The sequence below is a fragment of the Protopterus annectens genome, chromosome 10.part0, assembly GCF_019279795.1.
Source record: "Protopterus annectens isolate FY-2018-M chromosome 10.part0, PAN1.0, whole genome shotgun sequence".
NCBI classification, from domain to species: Eukaryota; Metazoa; Chordata; order Ceratodontiformes; family Protopteridae; genus Protopterus; species Protopterus annectens.
Window position 1 is genome coordinate 158,990,165 of NC_056744.1, and position 21,650 is coordinate 159,011,814.

The 21,650-nt window shown below is 43.3% G+C and overlaps 1 protein-coding gene across 1 annotated transcript in view; it reads right to left on the minus strand.

Moving 5' to 3' along the window:
* Nucleotides 1–21,650, minus strand: part of SDK2 (sidekick cell adhesion molecule 2) — a 1,526,639-nt gene that overhangs the window by 445,248 nt on the left and 1,059,741 nt on the right. Inside the window, exons 25-26 of the mRNA XM_044085131.1 lie at nt 18,440–18,555; nt 13,953–14,142 (exon numbers count right to left, since the gene is read on the minus strand). Coding sequence (XP_043941066.1) covers nt 13,953–14,142; nt 18,440–18,555 — 306 coding nt within the window. The remainder of the gene's footprint in view (nt 1–13,952; nt 14,143–18,439; nt 18,556–21,650) is intronic.

Genomic DNA, 21,650 nt, shown 5'->3' on the forward strand with positions numbered 1-21,650 from the left:
TTCAAGCTATCTGGAGATATACAGAGCTGAGTATATTTTTCTAGCACTTCAGAGTTGTGTACTGGTAATTGTTGTTTGACTAATTTTATATCATTGCTGGCTGACTTCAGAGTTGTGCACTGTTATTTTTGCTTCACTGTATAGTTTTTCAGATCTCTGCTGAAGGTGTTTTTCCCCCCTCCCCATATTTCTCTGTGTCTTAAGTTGGTATAACTGGTATTGCGTCCTGAGTGTTATCTGACCATCTCAAGGATTACTTGCATAAAATTAGACCCACTTAGTAAAAACGTCTGCATACCATTGTTGGAGCCTTCCTGTGTCCCGAAAGAGTGCTCTTCAAACTATCTGGAGATATACAGAGCTGAGTATATTTTTCTGGCACTTCAGAGTTGTGTACTGGTAATTGTTGTTTGAGTAATTTTATATCATTGCTGGCTGACTTCAGAGTTGTGCACTGTTATTTTTGCTTCACTGTATAGTTTTTCAGATCTCTGCTGAAGGTGTTTTTCCCCCTCCCCCTATTTCTCTGTGTCTTAAGTTGGTATAACTGGTTTTGCATTCATAGGTTCATAGGTTCATACTAGGCTATCTGCCCTAGGGCATTTATAAGCCTAGCCAGAGTGTGTTTGGCTTTCACCACCCATTTTAAATCAATTTTGCTATGCCCTTTTTCGAGGTTAGTATACTGTGCCTCTGTCTAACAGTGACACAGAAGTGATACCCTGGGTAAACCTACGATCCCCCATCCACTCATCGAGATTCCCCTTGAAGAGAGTCAATGAGGGACTCTGCCTAACCTGGACTGGGATTTTATTCCAGAGTGAAGGGAGCCTCTGGGTTATGAATCTGTCCCTCCAGCATGTCCTATTTATTTCAGTGCTGAGGTTCAAGTCTCTCGAGCGCGTAGCTCGATGGGATTTGGATTTTCTGAGGTGCAGCATGTCCATTAATTCCGTGTTGGATATGGCTTTATACGTCAGGCACAGATCGCCTCTGAGCAGGCGGTATGCCACTGAGTAGAGCTGGAGTTTCTTTAACCGGGCAGCATATGGCATCTGTTTGAGCCCTTTGATCCTCTTGGTGAGGTACTTTTGGGGTCTTTCCAGTGGCTGCAGGTGTCTGGGAAGGTACATCCCAAAAGGGGCATTGTACTCAATTATGGGCCTGATGAGGGATGAGTAAAGAGGCACGATGACCTCCCCTGATCTAGATGTGAATCCCTTCATGATTAGGTGGGCTATATAAAATGTTTTTCTAACCACTTTGGCCACGTGGTTGCCAAATGAGAGATTGCTATCAACTTGGGTCCCCAGGTCCCTAATTACTTCTTCCGTACTTAATGGATTACCACCCATGTGGTAATTTGTGGGCACTTTGTTTTTGCCAAAGGGGATGACTATACACTTTTTGGCGTTTAGCTTGAGGCCATGGCTCTGGCACCAGTTGTCTGTTTCTATGAGGCCCTTTTGGAAGATGCTTGCATCGGCTGGAAAGTCAATTATAGCGCCCAGTTTGCAGTCATCTGCGAACTTGGTCAGCCACAGTCCTTCCGTGTTGGCTTGTACCTCCGAGAAATATATACCGAACAGGAGAGGTCCCAGGACTGAGCCTTGTGGGATGCCACTTGTAACTGGTTTGAAGTCTGACATGGCTCCAGCAATTCTAACCATGTGGGTTCTGTCCTTGAGCCAGTTTGCAACCCATCTAGTGACATAGGGGTTTATATTTAAGCTGATGAGCTTATCTATAATGCCCGAGTGGGGTATTGTATCAAAGGCTTTTGCGAGGTCCAGGTAGGCTGTGTGGACCACCTTCCCCTCGTCAATGGCCTTGGTGACTGTTTCAAAGAAATTGACCAGGTTTAAGAGGCAGGATCTGCCCTTAACAAAGCCGAACTGGGTAGGATCCAGTGTCTGTAGGTCCCCAATATCTTTTTTTATGAGGTCCATGATGATCCTTTCCATAGCTTTGCAGACCAAGCTAGTCAGGCTTATGGGGTGATTGTTTCCAGGATCCGTTGAGGCACCACCTTTGTGGAGAGGGACCACTGTTGCTGTACGCCACTCTTTGGGTACATATCCTGTGGTAAGGCTGAGATTGAACAGTAGTTTTATGTTTGGGTTTAGCTCTTCTTGGAGTTCATGTAGGATGCAGCTCAGGACACCGTCTGGTCCCATTGATGCTGTGTTTTTTGCTTTGGAGAGGGCGGCTCTTACCTGAGCATCTGAGATGTCAGGGGGCCAGCACTCTGCTGCGATAGATATTTGCCCTTTTCGTGGGGAGAGTTTGCGCTGAACCTGTCAGCTAGGATGTTGGCAATGTCTGTGGGTTCGGTGTATTTTTTGTCATTTTGGACTAATTCTGGGCATATCTGGGAATTCCCACCCAGGTTCCTAACATAACTAAAGAAAGCCTTGTGATTATCCTTAGTGTCCTGTGCAATTTTTCTCGAAGCTGGCCTTAGACGATTTTATGAGTGCCCATAGTTTTTTGCTAACACTGATCAGAGATGCCTTCCCTTTTTGGGATTTTGCTCTATCATGTAGTAGCTTCCTCCTTCTATTGTATAGTTTGTTTATGGCTGGGGTCCATCAGACAGGACGTCTGCCTCTGGAGGATTGGGTCTTGGTTTTATTTGGGATTGCATGATCCATGCATTCCTGAAGGTGTTCATAGAATGCATTTATAAAGGATTCTGCGGTCTGGGCGTATTTTCCACAGGCCGGGCTTTGAAGGATTCCACCTCGGTTTTGAGGAGTGTGAAATTTGCTTTAGAGAAGTTTTTCACTGTGGTTTTCTGGGCAGGGGGTGGGGTCGGGATGTGAATATCCAGTGAGATTAGTTTATGGCCTGATCTTACCAGTGAGGGATACACTTCTGGTCTGGAGCATAGAGTCCCCATGTTGGTGATGATCAGGTCCAGTATGTTTGCCCTCTTGTGGGAGTGGTAACAAGTTGTTCCATAGCATTTGAGTTTATAAATTCTAGGAACCTTTGAGCTAGGGTGTTGGAGCTAGAGAAATGCTCCCAGTCTATGTCTGGGTAGTTGAAGTCGCCCAATATAATGGTGTTTGGAGAGACCTTCATATTTTCCAGTGTTCTCAGGAAGGCCGAGTGGGGTTCCTGGGTTTGGGAGGGTGGCCTGTAGCAGGCTATAAACTGGAAGGCAGTTTTACCCACTGTTAGTTGCACATGGATAGTGTCTGATGCTTTGTGCTGTGCCACCAACCTGGAGGTGTGGGTATCTTTGACGAATATTAATACTCCCCCTCCTTTTCTGGTTCGGTCCAAGTTTTGGGGCCAAAAAGCATGGTATGAGGTATAACCTGGTAGTGCTGGGGTGCTCTCGGGAGCCTTAAACCAGGTTTCTGTTACTGCACAGATATCGATGTTCTCCATGCTAAGGAGAGTTTCGAGTGCATGCATCTTGAGGTTTAGACTTCTGGCGTTGAGTAGCATTACTCTTAGTTTCTTATCCCTTGTGATACCTATGGAGGTGGGTTTGCCTTTTGAGCCTTGCCTAAAAAAGACACTATGGGGGTGGCAAGAGCCTTTGCCAATATCCGAAAGCCCAGGGGTGACAGGTGCAAGCCGTCCCTAGCGGAAGCATCGTGGCCTGTTGAGCATGTCATCCCAGGCTGATAGGCATTGGATTCCCTTTGAATGACACCAGTACTTAAGCCAATTGTTGAACTTGATCATCTTGTCTTCATTCTGTGTGTTATCTGACCATCTCAAGGATTACTTGCATAAATTAGACCCTCTTAGTAAAAAAGTCTGCATATCATTGTTGGAGCCTTCCTGTGTCCTGAAAGAGTGCTCTTCAAACTATCTGGAGATATACAGAGCTGAGTATATTTTTCTGGCACTTCAGAGTTATGTACTGGTAATTGTTGTTTGACTCATTTTGTATCATTGCTGGCTGACGTCAGAGTTGTGCGCAGTTATTTTTGCTTCACTGTATTATGTTTCAGATCTCTGCTGAAGGTGTTTTTCCCCTCTCCCCCTATTTCTCTGTGTCTTAAGTTGGTATAACTGGTTTTGCATCCTGTGTGTTATCTGACCATCTCAAGGATTACTTGCATAAAATTAGACCCTCTTAGAAAAAAGTCGCATGTCATTGTTGGAGCCTTCCTGTGTCCTAAAAGAGTGCTCTTCAAGCTATCTGGAGATATACAGAGCTGAGTATATTTTTCTGGCACTTCAGAGTTGTGTACTGGTAATTGTTGTTTGACTAATTTTATATCATTGCTGGCTGACTTCAGAGTTGTGCACTGTTATTTTTGCTTCACTGTATAGTTTTTCAGATCTCTGCTGAAGGGGTTGGTTTTCTCATACCCATCCTCCCTATTCCTGTATTGTTTAAATTTGGATGTTTTTGCAGTTGCCTGCCACCACTGTAGATTTTATCTGGGACACTCCCCCCAGTCCCATCTCTTTACCTCATTCTACCCACCAGACTCCTTCTGCATTGTTTTTAGTTATTTCTAATTTAATTTCATTTTTAAACTGTTTGGTCTAACATTGCTACATACTCAAGTGTGCTAGCTTGCACTGTATTTGAATTGTTTTGACTGCTGTTTTAGCTACTTTTCTGTATATATAAAAATAAATAAATAAATAAAAAATATTTTTCCTGTAACTAGTGTAGTTCAGATTCAGATTTGCTGTATCCAGGACTGTATGTAAGCTTCTGAGCCCTCCAAGCTTTCTGTGTTGGAGGGAAGCCTTCTAGCTTATCAGTGGGAGTGGTAAGCACTAGGTAACCTATCCACCACATAAGGAGTGGTTCTGGCCCAGAAATTGTAGTTATTGGCCGTTTGGGCAGTTTTTCCATCTCTCTCAACTTTCTGATTTAAAAGCCCACATTTGCACTTGTTTCCCCCCTTTCCTGTAACTAGTTTAGTCCAGATACAGATTCTTACTTTTAACACTTGAATTTGCTTAATCGTGATCAGCACTTGTTCAGAACTTGTAAGCACTAAATAACCTACTAATTACTACAGCACTCAGCCTTCCTCATTACCTAGAGGAAAACAGTTTTGGTACTTACTTTCCTCACTTGCTTAGAGAAAAACAGCTCTTGTACTCACTTTCCTCACTTATCTAGAGGAAATAGTTTTTTTATTCAGGCATGTCCAAGGGTCAGCTCCCAGTGTTCTCTCCTGTCTATCTGATGAATCTGGGCATCTTGGGGCAATGTAGAAATTACCTCATGTACACAGACAACCCTCTCCTCCTACCACCCAACACTACAACCTGTGAGAGATGCACTTATCTAGCCAAACTGGAGGTAAAGATCTCTCCAATCAAGACTGAACTTGACAGTCAAGAGGAGAAGGTAAACACTTGCACCACACCACACTCATCACATAGTCTCACTAAATCTACACCACCAAAATCCACACATAGAAACACAAAAACATTTGTGGAGGCTTTCAATAATAATCTGCTCAAGCAACAGAGACCTCCAAAGCAGAAATGCAAGCAACCTCCACCCCCAACACAACCCAAATGACACATAGCCCGCAGACTCAGTGTGCCACTCAACCACAGCCAATAAGGCAAAACAACGTACCCAACACACTAGTCATAGGCGACTCTACAGTCAGGCACACTGATGTCCCACTCACCAGGCTAAACAAGGAGAAGGTTACTGTCAGCTGCCTGTCGGGTACCAGGATCCACCACATAACCTACGCACTCAGGTCACTCCACAACAAGTACAAATATGACTCTGTCATTGTCCATGTTGGTGTGAATGACCTGAGACGTACCTCCCTGGACTACATGAAAAGAGACATGGAAGAGCTCTCCGATCTTGTAGCCCAGGCAGGTATGACTCTAGCCCTGAGTAGCATTCTGCCATCACCCAGAATGATGCTGCAGTACAAGGACAAAATGACCGACTTCAACAATTGGCTAAGCTTCTGGTGCCATTCTAAAGGGATCCAGTATCTGTCTGCCTGGGATGACATGGTCGACAGACCATGATGCTTTGCCAGTGATGGGCTGCACCTGTCACCCCTGGGATTCTGGATACTGGCTAAGGTTCTTGCCGCCCCTATAGTGCCTTTTTTAGGCAAGGTTCAAATGACAAATTCACCACCGTAACAGGAACAGGCAAGCAAAAACTGAGGATGATGCTACTCAATGCCAAAAGTCTAAATCTCAAAATGCACTCACTCGAGGCACTCCTTAAAATGGAGAACATCGATATCTGTGCAGTGACTGAGACCTGGTTCAAGGCTCCAGACAGCACCCCTGCACTACCAGGCTATAACTCATACCACACTTTTCGGCCATGTAACCTGGACCGGAACACCAAAGGCAGAGGTGTAGCCATATTCATTAAGGATATCCACACCTCCAGGCTAGTTGCTCAGCATAATGCAGCCAAGGTTATCCAAGTGCAACTAACTCTGGGCAAAACTGCAATCCAAATTGTAGCTTGCTACAGATCACCCACCATGCCCCAGGATTCCCACTCCTCATTTCTTAATGTACTGGAAAATATTAGGGTTCAACCAAACACCCTAATAATGGGCGATTTCAACTACCCCACCATTAACTGGGAAAACTACCCATGTACCAACTCCATCACTCAACGCTTTCTGGAATTCATAAATTCCAGTGCCCTGGATCAACTTATCCACACCCCCACCAGGGGCAACAATATCCTAGATCTAGTCATTCCATACCTGAAGTCAGTGCCTCATTGGTCCGATCCGACCATAAGCTAATTACCCTAGATATCCACATCCTGCCTCCACCCCCCCATTAAGGAAACCATAATAAAAAAATTTCTCCAAAGCCAACTTCATGCTTCTTAAGACAGAAGGGGTGAACTTCATGACACCCATGCAGATGGACAATACAGTTATGACTACTGAATCCTACACAATTGCACTTTATAAGCACTTACATGAGTGCATGGATCGTGCTATCCCAAACAGAGCCAAGACGCTATCCTCTAAAAAAAGGAAGTCAATCTGGTGGTCCCCTGCCAGAAACAAACTGTACAACAGAAGGAAGAAACTCTTGCAAAAGACAGTAAAATCCCACGAGTGGAGGAGCTCCCTGGTCAGCCTCAGTAAGAAGCTGCGATCCCTGATAAAATCCTCCAAAGCTAGTTACAAAAACAAAATCGCCACTGATTCTAAAGACAACCAGAAAGCATTCTATAGCTATGTCAAGAATCTGAATGGTAACACTCAGATCCGCTCTGAGTTACAGCACAATGGCACTAAATATACAGACCCAAATGATATTGCCAACATCCTGGCAGATAGTTTCAGTGCCAACTTTACCCCCTCTCACCCCCTAAAGAGCCCATCTCTATACCGGAAGAATGCAAAGTTCCTGTAATCATGGCTGCACAGGTAAAAGCCACACTCTCCAAAGCCAAGAACACAGCATCCATGGGACCAGACAACATCCCAGGCTGCATTCTACATGAACTACAGAACGAACTGGCACCCCACCTAAGTACCATGTTCAATCATAGCCTCACCTCAGGCTTTCTGCCTGCTGAGTGGCGCACAGCAATGGTTATCCCACTCCACAAGGAGGGAGCCACCATGGAGCCCGGGAACTGCCGCCCCATTAGCCTGACGAGCCAGGTCTGCAAGGCCATGGAACGTATCATCATGGAACTTATAAACAAAGACATTGGTAATCTTCAAACTCTGGATCCCACCCAGTTTGGGTTTGTAAAAGGCAGATCATGTCTCCTAAACCTGATAGACTTCTTTGAAGCAGTCACCAAAGCCGTAGACAAGGGTAAGGTGGTTCACACAGCCTATCTAGATCTTGCCAAGGCTTTTGACACCATCCCCACTCTGGAATTATAGATTAACTCACTAAACTAGGCATAAATCCCTATGTCACAAGATGGGTTGCCAATTGGCTCACTGACAGAACCCACACTGTGAAAGTAGCAGACTCCAAATCCGACTTCAGACCAGTGACAAGTGGAATACCACAGGGTTCAGTCCTGGGTCCTCTCCTGTTTGGTATCTACTTCTCTGAAGTACAGGCTAACACAGAAGGTCTTTGGCTAACGAAGTTCGCAGATGACTGCAAACTAGGAGCCATAATCGAAACTCCTAATGATGTGGACATCTACAAAAGGGCCTCACTGAGACAGATGCCTGCTGTCAAAGCCATGGCCTCAAGCTCAATGCCAAAAAGTGCATTGTCATCCCATTTGGTAAAAACTCTGTATCCATGAACTACAACATAGGCGGTAGTATACTTAACACCGAAAGTGTGATGAGACCTTGGGACACAGGTGGACAGTAGTCTCTCCTTTGATAATCACATTGCCACAGTAGTCAGGAAATCCTTCTACGTGGCACACCTCATCACAAAAGGTTTCTCATCCAGAAAAAAAGAGGTCATTGTTTCCCTCTACTCATCACTCATTAGACCCATTATAGAGTACAACGCCCCTTTTGGTATGTACCTCACAAGACATCTCCAACAACTGCAAAGGCCGCAGAAATACCTCACAAAGAGGATTACCGGCCTCAAACAGATGCCCTACGCTGACCGTCTCAAAAAACTCCAACTTTACTCCATCGCATATTGCCTACTCAGAGGTGATCTCTGCCTAACATACAAAGCTATGTCAAACCCAGAGCTGTTGGACATGCTCCACTTAAAGAAATCCCAATCCCTCCGAGTTACACGGTCTAGGGACCTAAACCTTGTCACCACAATAAACAGAACATGCCGGAGGGATAGATTCCTGTCGCAGAGACTTCCCATACTCTGGAATAAACTACCTATCTATATCAAACAAAGCTCCTCATTAGCACTCTTCAAGAAAAATCTTGATGATCGGATGGGAAATAGGAAATTCACCCCGGGGATCACCTCTGCCTCTGTGGCTTTGCTCAATAGTGGCACAGGAAAATAATTTTCTTGGGTGGCAAAAGCCAGGGAACTTTTTTGGCTGGGCTTGTATAGGCCCCAGGGCCGATAGCCTAGTACCTACCTATGAACCTATGAACCTATGTAGCGTACCACATAAGAAGTGGTTTCTGGCCCAGAAATTGTGGTTTATTGGCCATTTGGGCAGTTTTTTTCCATCTCTTTCTACTTTCTGGTTTAAAAGCCCGAGTTTGAGTTTGTTTCCCGCTTCTCCTGTAACTGGTCTAGTCCAGATACAGATTTGCTGCATCCAAGACTATCTGTAAGCTTCTGAGCCCCCCAAGCCTTTCTGTGTTGGGGGGAAGACTTCTAGCTTATCAGTGGGAGTGGTAAGCACTAGGTAGCCTATCTACCAAAGAGGAGTGGTTTCTGACCCAGAAATTGTGGTTTATTGGCCGTTTGGGCATTTTTTCCATCTCTTTCAACTTTTTGGTTTAAAAGCCTGCGTTTCAGCTTGTTTCCTCCTTTTCCTGTAACTAGTCTAGTCCAGATACAGATTTGCTGTATCCAGGACTGTCTGTAAGTTTCTGAGCTCCCCAAGCATTTCTGTGTTGGAGGGAAGCCTTCTAGCTTATCAGTGGGAGTGGTAAGCACTAGGAAGCCTATCTACCATAAGAGGAGTGGCTTCTGGCCCAGAAATTGTAGCTTATTGGCCGTTTGGGCAGTTTTTCCATCTCTCAACATTCTGGCTTAAAAACCCGCATTTGCGCTTGTTTCCCACCTTTCCTGTAACTAGTCTAGTCCAGATACAGACTTGCTGTATCCAGGACTGTTTCTAAGCTTCTGAGGGGTGCCAGTGTCTGCTCTTCAATTTTTCCCTTAGATCTACTAGTTCTCTCCTCTCCTGCACTTATACTAGCCTATTAGTCTAGCATTCTACCAGACTTCTTGTAGCAATTATTTTAGCACATAAAAGTGCTACCAGCACTAAACGTACTAAAAGGAAACAGATTCAGTCCAGGCATGTGTAAAGGTCAGTTCCCTGTGTTTTTTCCTATTAACCTGGTGAACTTGGGCATCCTGAGGCAATGTAGCAACTGCTTCATATACACTGACATCCCTCTCCTCTTACCTCCCAACACTCAGACTTGCAAGAGATGCACTTATATATCCAAACTGGAAGCTACGCACTCTCCAGCCAAGACCAGAATAGCTGGTCAAGATGAGAAGGTCAGCACTTGCACCACACCACATGGAACACATAGCCCTCCAGAACATACGCCAGCACTGCCTTCACATAAAAACACAAACCACACACTTCACGGAGGCTCTCAATAAAAATCTACACAAGCAGCAGAGACCTCTAAGGCAGAAATGCATTCGACCACCACAACACAACACAACACTAATCACTAGACACATAACTCTCCTAAACAGTGTGCCACTCAACCAAAGCCTCTAAGGTAAAACAGCATGCCTAACACACTAGTGATAGGTGACTCGATACTGAGGCACAATGATGTCCCATTCACTAGGTTGAATAAGGAGAAAGTAACAGTCATCTGCCTGTGAGGTGCCATGATCCGCCACATAATGCACACACTCAGGTCCCTCAACAACAGGTACAAATATGACTCTGTCATTGTACATGTGGGTTTGAATGACCTGAGACGTACCTTCCTGAACTACATGAAAAAAGACATGAAGGAGCTCTCGGATTATGTACCCCTGGCGGGTATGACTCTAGCCCTGAGCAGCTTCCTACCATCACCCAGAATGATACCACAGTACAAGCAGAAAATGACTGATTTCAACAATTGGCTAAGTTTCTGGTGCCATTCTAAGGGGATCCAGTATCTGTCTGCCTGGGATGACATAATTGTCAGACCTTAATGCTTTGCCAGAGATGGCCTGCATCTGTCCCCCCCTGGGCTTCCGGATACTTGCCAAGGCTCTTGCCAACCCTATAGTGCCTTTTTTAGGTGGTATTCCAAAGACCAAATTACCACCATAACAGCTACAAACAAATGCAATCTGAGGGTCATGATGCTCAATGCTAGAAGTCTAAATCTCAAAATGCACTCACTCGAAGCACACCTTAAAATGGAGAACATCAACATTTGTGCTGTAACAGAGACCTGGTTCAAGGCAGCAGAAAGCACCCATGTACTACCAGGCTATAACTCATTCTACACCTTTCGGCCCCAGAACTTGGACCGAAGCTCCAAAGGCAGTGGTGTTTCCCTATTCATAAAGGATGCGCGCACCTCCAGACTTGTAGCCTAACATAACGCATCAGAGATACTTCAGGTGCAGCTAACATTGGGTAAGACAGCAATTCAGGTCATAGCCTACTATAGGTCCCCAACCATGTCCCAAGAGTCACACTCCACATTCTAAGCACCCTGGAGAATATTAGGTTCAAACCTAGCACTCTCTTACTAGGTGACTTCAACTACCGCTCCATTAAATGGGAAAACTACTCATGTACCAACACACTTTCCTGTTTCCTGGAGTTCATTAATTCCAATGCCCTGGACCAGCTTGTTATTACCGCCACTAAAGGTATCAACATCCTTGACCTGGTCATTACTAACATGGGTGACAGTTGCTCTACACCAATAGTCAGCTTCTCCCTAGTTAGATCTGACCACAAACTAATCACCTTGGAAATCCGCATCCCACCCCCCCCTCGCAAAGGTAACCACCATGAAAAACTTCTCCAAAGCTAACTTTTGGCTCCTAAAAACAGAGGTGGCTAACTTCATGGCACCCATGCAAATGGAGAATAGTTACATGACCACTGAATCATACACCAATGCACTGTACTAACACGTACACAAATGCAAGGATCTCTCCATACCCAATAGAACCAAGACGCTCTCCTGCAAAAAAGGAAGCCAATCTGGTGGTCACCTGCCATAAACAAACAGAAGGAGGAAACTTATTCAGAATAAGGTGAAGTTCCAAGACTGGAGAAACTCCCTTATCAACCTCAACAAAAAGTTGAGATCCCTCATCAAATCCTCTAAAGCTAGCTATGAAAACAGAATTGCAGCAATTGACTGTAAAGACAAACATAAGGCCTTCTATAGTTATGTAAAAAATCTCCACGGCAATACCCAGATTTGCTGTAAGATACTGCACTGGTACCTCCTATACCGAGCCAACATATATTGCCAGTATACTGGCCGATGGATTCAGTGCCAACTTTACCCCACCCTCCCCCACAAAGGATCAATCACAATACCAGTAGACTGCCAGGCACCCAGTATTACTGCTGCACAGGTTAAAACAGCACTGTCCAAGGGAAAGAATACAGCTTCTATGGGATCTGACAATAACCCTGGCTGTGTTCTGCATGAACTATAGAGTGAACTGGCACCTCACCTGTGTGCCCTGTTCAATCACAGCCTCACCTCAGGCTTTGTCCCTACCATATGTCACACTGCTACAGTCATCCCTCTCTACAAAGGAGGCGCAACTACAGACCCTGGGAACTATCGCCCCATTAGCCTGACGAGTCTGATATGCAAAGCTATGGAATGCATCATCATGGACCTAATAAACAAGGACACAGGGAATCTCCAAACTCTGGATCCCACACAGTTTGGTTTTGTGAAGGGTAGATCATGCCTGCTCAACTTCGTTGACTTCTTTGAGTCATTCAGCAGAGCTGTGGATGAAGGCAAGGTGGTTCATACAGCCCACCTTGATCTGGCCAAGGCTTTTGATACCATTTCCCACTCAGGAATCATAGAAAAACTCACTAAGCTAGGCTGACTCCAAGTCAGACTGCCGACTAGTCACGAGTGGAGTCCCACAGGGTTTGGTCCTGGGTCCTCTCCTGTTTGGTATTTACTTCTCTGAAGTCCAGGCCAACACGAAGGGACGTTGGCTGACAAGGTTTGCAGACGATTGCAAGTTGGGAGCTATTATTAACTCCCCAAATGATGTTGACATCCTACAGAATGGCCTCACTAAGACTGACTGGTGTCAGAACCATGGCCTTAAGCTAAATGCCAAAAAATGTGTCGTCATCCCCTTTGGGAAAAACACGGTTCCTTTGAGTTACCACATTGATGGTAGCCTACTGAACACAGAAGGCGTTATAAGAGATCTAGGAACACAGGTTGACAGCAACCTCTTTTTTGATCACCACATTGCCACTGTGGTCAGAAAGTCCTGCTTTGTGGCACATCTCATTACTAAGGGTTTTGCATCCAGGAAGAAAGATGCCATTGTCTCCCTCTGCTCTTTCCTCATTAGGCCAATCATTGAGTACAATGCCCCATTTGGCACATACCTCACTAGACACCTGCAACAACTGGAGAGGCCACAAAAGTACCTCACAAAGATTATCCTAGGCCTTAAACACTTGTCCTATATGGACAGACTCAAAAGATTCCAACTATTTTCTGTCTCACATCGCCTACTTAGAGGCTATCTCTGCTCGACTTACAAAGCCAAGTCTGACCCACCTCTGTTAGAAATGCTAAATCTAAAGAAATCCCAATCCTTCCACACCACACGCTTCAGAGAGCTCAACCTCATTACCACAATTAACAGAACATGCTGGCAGGACAGGTTCATAACCCAGAGACTGCCCACGTTATGGAACAGGCATTCCATACATCTCAAGCAGAGCACCTCGCTGACCCACTTCAAGAGAAATCATGATGAGTGGATGGGAAACAGAAAATTCACCCCGAGGATAACTCCAGTGGCTCTACTCAACAGAGGCACTGGGAACTAAGGTCACGTGGCACTATGCCAGGGTAATCCTATGGCTAGGCTTGTATAGGCTCCAGGGCTATTAGCCTAGTACACACCTATGAACCTATGAACAACATACAGCAAAGCCAGCAGTCTTCATTACAGGTTGCATGTGCGAAAGTTTAATAAAAAGCAGATCCAGCACTATCAACTGTTCATCTTTGTGGAACTCTGTTTTTAAATGTGTATGTCTTGAATAGATGGCATTTACTCAGTAGTGTGTGGACCATGCAACTGCCAGAAATAGCATGCATTATGAAGACTATGAAAAAGTACAGGAAATCTGAAGCAAAACTCACCATCATCTAATGTTCTCTCTAGAATAGGAGGGGTGCTACGAATTCCATCTCCAATTCGTGTGAAAGCCAATACCTGAATTTCAAACAGAACATATTTTCCAAGGTTTTCTAGCTGGACACTCCTTGAAGAATTTCCTTCTACTAACCAAAATTTTACTGGAGAATCAGAGTCTTTTTCTCTGTATACCACCTGAAAAACACAAGTTATATTTAGTTATTCAGTTTCCGAGTTACTTTTTTAAATTTCTTTGTCCTCTCATAGCTCAAAAATTTTTCAGAGAGACCAAGGAATCTAAGTTCCATTTTCACTGTATGACACTTGTAAAACACATATTTTACTCAGTCATTTTTTTTCTTGTCATTTTCTTTGCATTCAGTAACCTACTACATTTTATTGACCAAAATATTTATTAATTGTTTAATTTATTTATTTATTTGTATTTATTTATTATTTTTTTTATTTTATTCTCCGATGGATAAGGATCCTTGCATTGGCAGCTTAATGATCTTAAATAATGATTCCCCCTTTAAATTCCATCTTTAAACCTACCATGTACCTGCATCCGTTATAGTGTGGGAAGGTGGGGATCAGAAAGAACTCAAACCATTGGTCCACCCTCATTTCCATACAAATAAGGTGTATCCAGAAATGACATCTTAACAACTGCCAACAGTCTTTCTGACTCCTCCTTCACAAGAAAACCCTCGTAACAAGGGGAAATTCTATGTAAGACACTAGTTCCTCATTTGTGTATTGTTTTCAGGCATCTAAACCAAGACATGATGCTAGCTGTGCTGTGCATATCTCCCAGTTTCCCCGATTACTGTAAAATGTTCCTGACTGGGTTTTCATACACACACACACACACACACACACACACACACACACACACACACACACACACACACACACGCGCACACACAATTTTAACACAATATCACTGCATACTTCATACACCACTCCCATGTGCACATCAAAGTTTTTCTCTGTGATATCCTCCCAGCAATATAATCATCAACAGTCATCCCTCTGTACAAAGGAGGGTCATCTACAGATCCTAGAAACTACAGGCCCATGAGTCTCACTAATCTTATATGTAAAGCCATGGAAAGAATTATCATGGAGATGATCAATAGAGATATAGTAAACCTCCAGACACTGGACCCAACCCAGTTTGGTTTCGTCAAGGGCAGATCATGCCTACTCAACTTGGTGGACTTCTTTCAGAAGGTCACCAAAGCAATGGATGAGGGCAAAATCATTCACACTGCCTACCTTGACCTGGCCAAGGCATTTGATGCAATACCCCACTCGGGCATTGTTGAGAAACTCAAGGGATTAGGTGCAAACCTGTATGTCACCTGGTGGATAGCCAATGGGCTCACAGACATGACCTAGGAAGTTAGAATTGGGGAGTCCACCTCTACAAAGAGGCCAGTCACAAGTGGTTCCTCATGGATCAGTCTTTGGACTGCTTCTTTTTGGCATTTACTTCTCAGAAGTCAAGGCCAATGTCAGTGATCTCTGGCTGACTAAATTTGCAGATGATTGCAAATTAGGAGCTGTCACTGAATCTCACACTGACACAAAAGTTCTCCAGGAGGGGCTGACACAGACAAACAACTGATGTCAGAGCCATGGACTAAAACTAAATGCCAAGAAATGCATAATGGTATCCTTTGGGAAGTTATCTATCCCTGGTAACTATCATATTGACAACACACTCCTTAGAGCTGACCCAGTAGACAGGGATTTAGGGACACACATAGATAGTAATATAGCCTTTGACCATCATGTGTCTACAGTGGTGAGAAATCATTCTATGTTGCGCAACTTATAAACAAAGGCATGGCATCTAAGTCCAAGGAAGTCATTGTTCCACTGTATTCAGTATTCATCAGACCTATCATTGAGTACAATGCCCCCTTTGGTATATACCTAACTAGGCATATTCAACAATTGGAACGTCCACAGAGGTTCCTCACTAAAAGAATACAGGGCATAAGTAAAATGTCCCGTGCAGACCACCTCAAGGCCCTATCCCTGTATTCTGTCTCATTCAGGCTTTTGAGGGGAGATCTATGCCTGGCATACAAGGCATTGTCAGACCCCACTCTGATGGACCTTCTGCATATCCGCAAAACAAACAGCACCAGAATTACCCATTCTAAAGACTTAAACCTTGCTGGTGATATAAACAGGACCTGCTGGAGAGATAGGTATGTATCCCAGAGACTACCACATCTATGGAGCAGGCTTCCCATCCATGTGAAGCAGAGTTCCTCCCTAAAACAATTCAACTGCATCTTGCACAATTGGATGGGAAACTGGAACTTCATCCCTGGTTTGGCACCTATGTCTCTAATGGACACAGGTAAATGTAAATGGTTCATCTCCCAGGCCCATGCTTACACTTATCAAGGGTGTCAAAACTTGTCAGAGATTTGAAATGCATGGCTAGGCTTAAAAAGGCCCTTGTGGTCGTTAGCCTAGTAAACACAGATTAACCTATTTCATCCTCGCTTTATTATTATTGTCCATAATATTTTCAGGTATAAGCCTTTGTTCTATCACAAACTGAACTATATGCCCTGTCCTATAGTTTCTCACTACAATTTCTTCATAAATAAATAAATAAATAAATAAATTGTTTTACATACAGAAAAACTGAAACAATGCCCGAAATTGTACATCTTTTCCCAAGAGCAAGTGTATGAGTGTGTGTGTTCATGTGTGTGTGTGTGTGTGTGTGTGTGTGTGTGTGTGTGTGTGTGTGTGTGTGTGTGTGTGTGTGTGTGTGTGTCTGTGTGTGTGTGTGTGTGTGTGTGTGTGTGTGTGTGTGTGTGTGTGTGTGTGTGTGTGTGTGTGTGTGTGTGCAGCTTAACAATGTATGACACAGCTTCTGTGAGGATTATTACAGTGCTCATTCCTAACATTATATTCATAGCTGATTTTCAAACAGATCCATACCATTCACTAACTTCCTCCCCTTCATTCTAAACAAAAACACTTTACCCATACATACACCTCCACTCAAAACATTAACAAACAGAAAAAAGCACAGGTTTCAATCAACAGTGATAACAGTAAGTGTGGCCATGAAATGAATGTAATACAGTCAACAATTTAGAAAAAATATATATTTTAGTAATCCGCAGCAAAAGAAATTAATTATATCCCAGCAGAATCCACAGTATTCATGGTTTCTTACTTTATTTATTTATTGATTGATTGCTTTAGTTGACTGGGGAGGTTGGTCTAGGTGGAAAAAAACATCTTCAGCAGAGACCCGGGGGTAGTCCACAAATACTGAGAGATACACATATATAGTATAAATAATTGTCTGAGCTTACAATTATGAAAAAAAAAAAACAATGACTGAACATGGAGTAAGAAAAACATTGACAAGATACGTATGACTAATCAGTATACAAACATATGATAATAACAATAATAAAAACACAATAAAGTGATATGAAAAATCATTCAAAGTTAGATCAGTATGTGTTTTTACACTAATAAAGGTAAGACCCATAGTACTTTATGGTAGAACAGTGGTAAAGTGAACTTTCATAACAATGTAAAGTTGAGGAGAGTGATACGGTTTATGTGACCAATTAGACATAATAGTACAGGATAACATGCAAGATTACTGGCCAAGTAGTAATTTTAGAGCAGAATTTCACTACGGTATGAACCCTCATCAACATCAATGTCAGTGTCATGGGAAATTCCTCCTGAACACAAATAAGGGTAATCCTTTTAAGGATTTAGAATTCCAACATCAGAAGTTAAACAGAAAACTGGGGCATCAGTATTTTCACTTGAAAAAAACAACCCCGTCCTCAGAATTGATTTCATGCACTGAAGTGCAGCTTTGTGGGATGCCAAACATGACATTAAGGGTCAGAGGGCATTCCACAGAGAATTCCAAAGAGGTGGAGCATCACACAATAAAAAATAACAGAAAAAAAGTTAAAATTACTGTAAATCATGGAGCAATCATTGACAATCAATCACTGAAAAACCATGGAAGGATGCATTGCAATAATAAAGCAACCAAGAAAGTAGGAATAGTGACAAATCACTTTAAACTAAGTTTTTTGTTTTGCATCTGGAGGAATTTAAAAACAGATGAAAGTCAAACAGTGCAAAATGGCACAGGAAAGCAATACTGTGTGAGTGTCAGTTTTCAGAGAATCTGAAAAGAAAACTTACTTCTCTGTCTCAATGTAAGTTTTTAATCATAAAAGCATGAGGCATAGAGAAATAGTAGATGGCATGGAAATGTAAAATAAGATTTAGATGCTTAATAATACTCATACAGGATGTGAGAACCTAATGTGCCTGGATTATACTGTGGAAAGAAAATAAAAAGAAAATGTGACAAGAATAAAAAGTGTTCACATTTATAAAATCAAGCAGAAAATAGCTGTATTTGTAACATGCAGTTGAAAGTATAGCTTGTGATAGGACATGTATTGACCTTGTAGCCCAGAATAAGTCCATTCCGATCTGGCTCTGGAATTTCACTCCATCGGACTAAGATGCTACTTGAAGTGGTGGCCAAAGCCGAGATATTTGTAGGCCCTGAAGATGGAACTGGAAAAGAATAAACAAAAACTGATGAAGACTGATTCATGAGTTGACTAAGAATTACTCTTATATGTTATTTTTTTCTTTAATTCCTAAATCACAAAAGCAACATCCCATTTCAGTGTATTACATAAGAAATCTGTATTTTGTAGATTAACAATTTATAATATTGAGAAATGTTTTAAAATATTTGAAAACTATTCCTTTACAAAGTAAGCATCAGTCAATACAGATGATATTGATGACATGCAACAGCTTTGTTAGTAAAATTATCAGTTTCATATACTTGCATTGCTACATGAAATTCCATCTCAGAATTTTTGAGAGTAGAAATATTTAGTGCAATCCTTTAAATAAATTATCGCTTTTGTCCATGTAGACTTCTGCAAATCCAGTTCTGTTGAAAGGCCAGTTTGGTGGAACTAGGTTGTCCCACAGTGTGCTATGTCTCTTCTGTAGCAGTATTTATAGCAGCAACACGATCATAGAAAGTTTAGACTTAATAATTGAATGTGAGATGCATATACTAGAAAAAAATCAACACAATCCACTTTCAAATACAAAGCAAATCACTTCACTGTTGAGAATTTTGACTCTCCTACTCATGCACGTGTCACAGATTCCTGAGATCTCAATCTTACAGTCTTTTCTGCAGAGATAACTAATAGACAAAAACATAAGATATGCAACATGACTCCAGAGGGTGATTAAGTTTGATGAAAAATGAGTCAATCAATAATCACTCCCTTGGGACGGCAAAGCTGAAATGTATTTCATGACAGTCACCTGTAAACGTATGCATGTTATTTTTACTTAGAATTGATTAACAGATAGTAATATCACTTATAATGAGTATAGATCCGTACTAACAAGCATTTTTCCCTAACACAGAAACTCTCAAAGGAGATTTTCCTTGGGTGATAGTGTTAGGGAAGAATGAATCATATGTTGGTACTAGGCTATCGGCCCTAGGGCCTATACAAGCCTAGCCATAACAATTCCCTGGCTATTTTTTCCCCACAATATTTACTTCCCTGCACCCCTGTCTAGCAGGGTGACTGATGTGATCCCCCAGGTAAATTTCCTATCTCCCATCCAGTCGTCAACGTCAACAAATCACACACAATCTCACACACACACACACACACACACACACACACACACACACACACACACACACACACACACACACACACACACACCAAGCTGGCTTAATAGTATGAATCAAAAAAGAAAGAAAGAAAAACAAAACATCATGTAACAAAAGTTTCACTTATGAATGCATTGAGTCTAGTCATAAAGCATTTTAATCTTCCTTTTTCCTGACTGGCTAGGTACTGTTCCACTTTGAAACTACTGTAATATTTATCCAGGATTTCATTATAACTGTATTAGTTCTTGACTATAAAACACCTATGCTAGTCCCACTTAGATTAATCTCAAGGTATATTAAAGTTTCTTTGAAGGAAGCCTATATTTATTTAGCCCAGTGTATTATCCAAATAGTCACAAGTCCCTGCTGTCTTAATCCAGCTCCATATCATACCGAAACAGGGCCCTGGCTGAACTCCAGATGCCTGGGGTTTGAGTAGTGTCTCTGATAATGAGACAGGAAACAAGAGAAGAGCTTGCTAAATCCTCTCAAGGGGGAATGCAGTGACTAGCATGTGCTGTTGCACATTTCCAGTGGGTGAAGTAGAGCTCACCCTGAAGTAAGGTTTATGGGAGGGGGGTGCCCTTTGATAATATCACATGCAGAGGCATGGATGGCAATCACAGAGCCCATTGCTTGTTAATCCTTTGAGCATGTTGTAGGCATGCACAGTGAGAGGTTAAGTTATGACAACCCCGGCTTGTTGTTCTATGCACATCATGAGCCTGATTTACTTGATTATTGCCCCCCCCCCCAGAAATGAATAAGGCCAGAAAACATTTGCCAAGGGGTTACAAATGCATCAGTGGGCTACCAGGAAAAAAAGGTGATAGTCAAAAGAGAACAGAGCAAAAATAAATTTTCTGCTGTCTTGTGTACTTTTAGACTTCATCTCATCCTTGTAAATCCAGATGTTTTAAGGTATCTCAGGCAGAAAGTGCCACTGTAATAACACTAACCAGAAGACACCGCTTTTCCATCCGAACTTTTTACACAGCAGTCAACCATGCCTCCAATGTTTCTCTGATTCTGTATCATCATCTTTACTGGAGAACTGATTTAGAGCTGGCACTTCATATTGACTTATATTCCTTCTTCTGAAATAAATCAGACAAGATAGTGATGAGAATTTGAGACCACCACATAGGGTTGCCACCTTTTAAGTGGGTCAAAGTGGGACATGGGGTGTGGCCAATAGGACACTGGCCACACCCTCTACCATGACATCACCACCAAAGTGGTGTAGGAGATGCTGCACGACGGATGGCTGCTGGAGTGGCTAGCTGGTTGCTGGGAGTAGCAGCTGGATGGTTGAATGACTGGATTGATGGCTTGATGGGTGGCTGAATGAATGGATGCATGGCTGGATGGATGGATGGCTGCATGAATGACTGGGGGCTGGATGGATGGCTGGCTGGAGTGGCTAGCTGGTTGGTGGGAGTAGCTGCTGGATGGATGGCTTGATGGATGGATGCCTGGCTGGATGGATGACTGGCTGCATTCATGAATGGATGGATGACTGGCTGCATGGATGGATGGCTGGCTGGCTGGAGGAGGATGGCTGGATGGCTGGCTGGATGGATGGAGGAGGAGGATGGCTGGCTGGCTGGCTGGAGGAGGATGGCTGGCTGGCTGGATGGATGGAGGAGGAGGATGGCTGGATGGATGGAGGAGGAGGATGGCTGGCTGGCTGGATGTAGGAGGAGGATGGCTGGCTGGATGGAGGATGGCTGGCTGGATGAGGATGGCTGACTGGCTGGATGGATAGAGGATATGGATGGATGGATGGATGGATGGAGGAGGCTGGCTGGATGGATGGATGGATGGATGGATGGATGAATGGATGGATGGATGGATGGAGGAGGATGGCTGGCTGGCTGGAAGAGGATGGCTGGCAGGCTGGAGGAGGACGATGGATGGCTGGCTGGCTGGAGGAGGATTGCTGGCA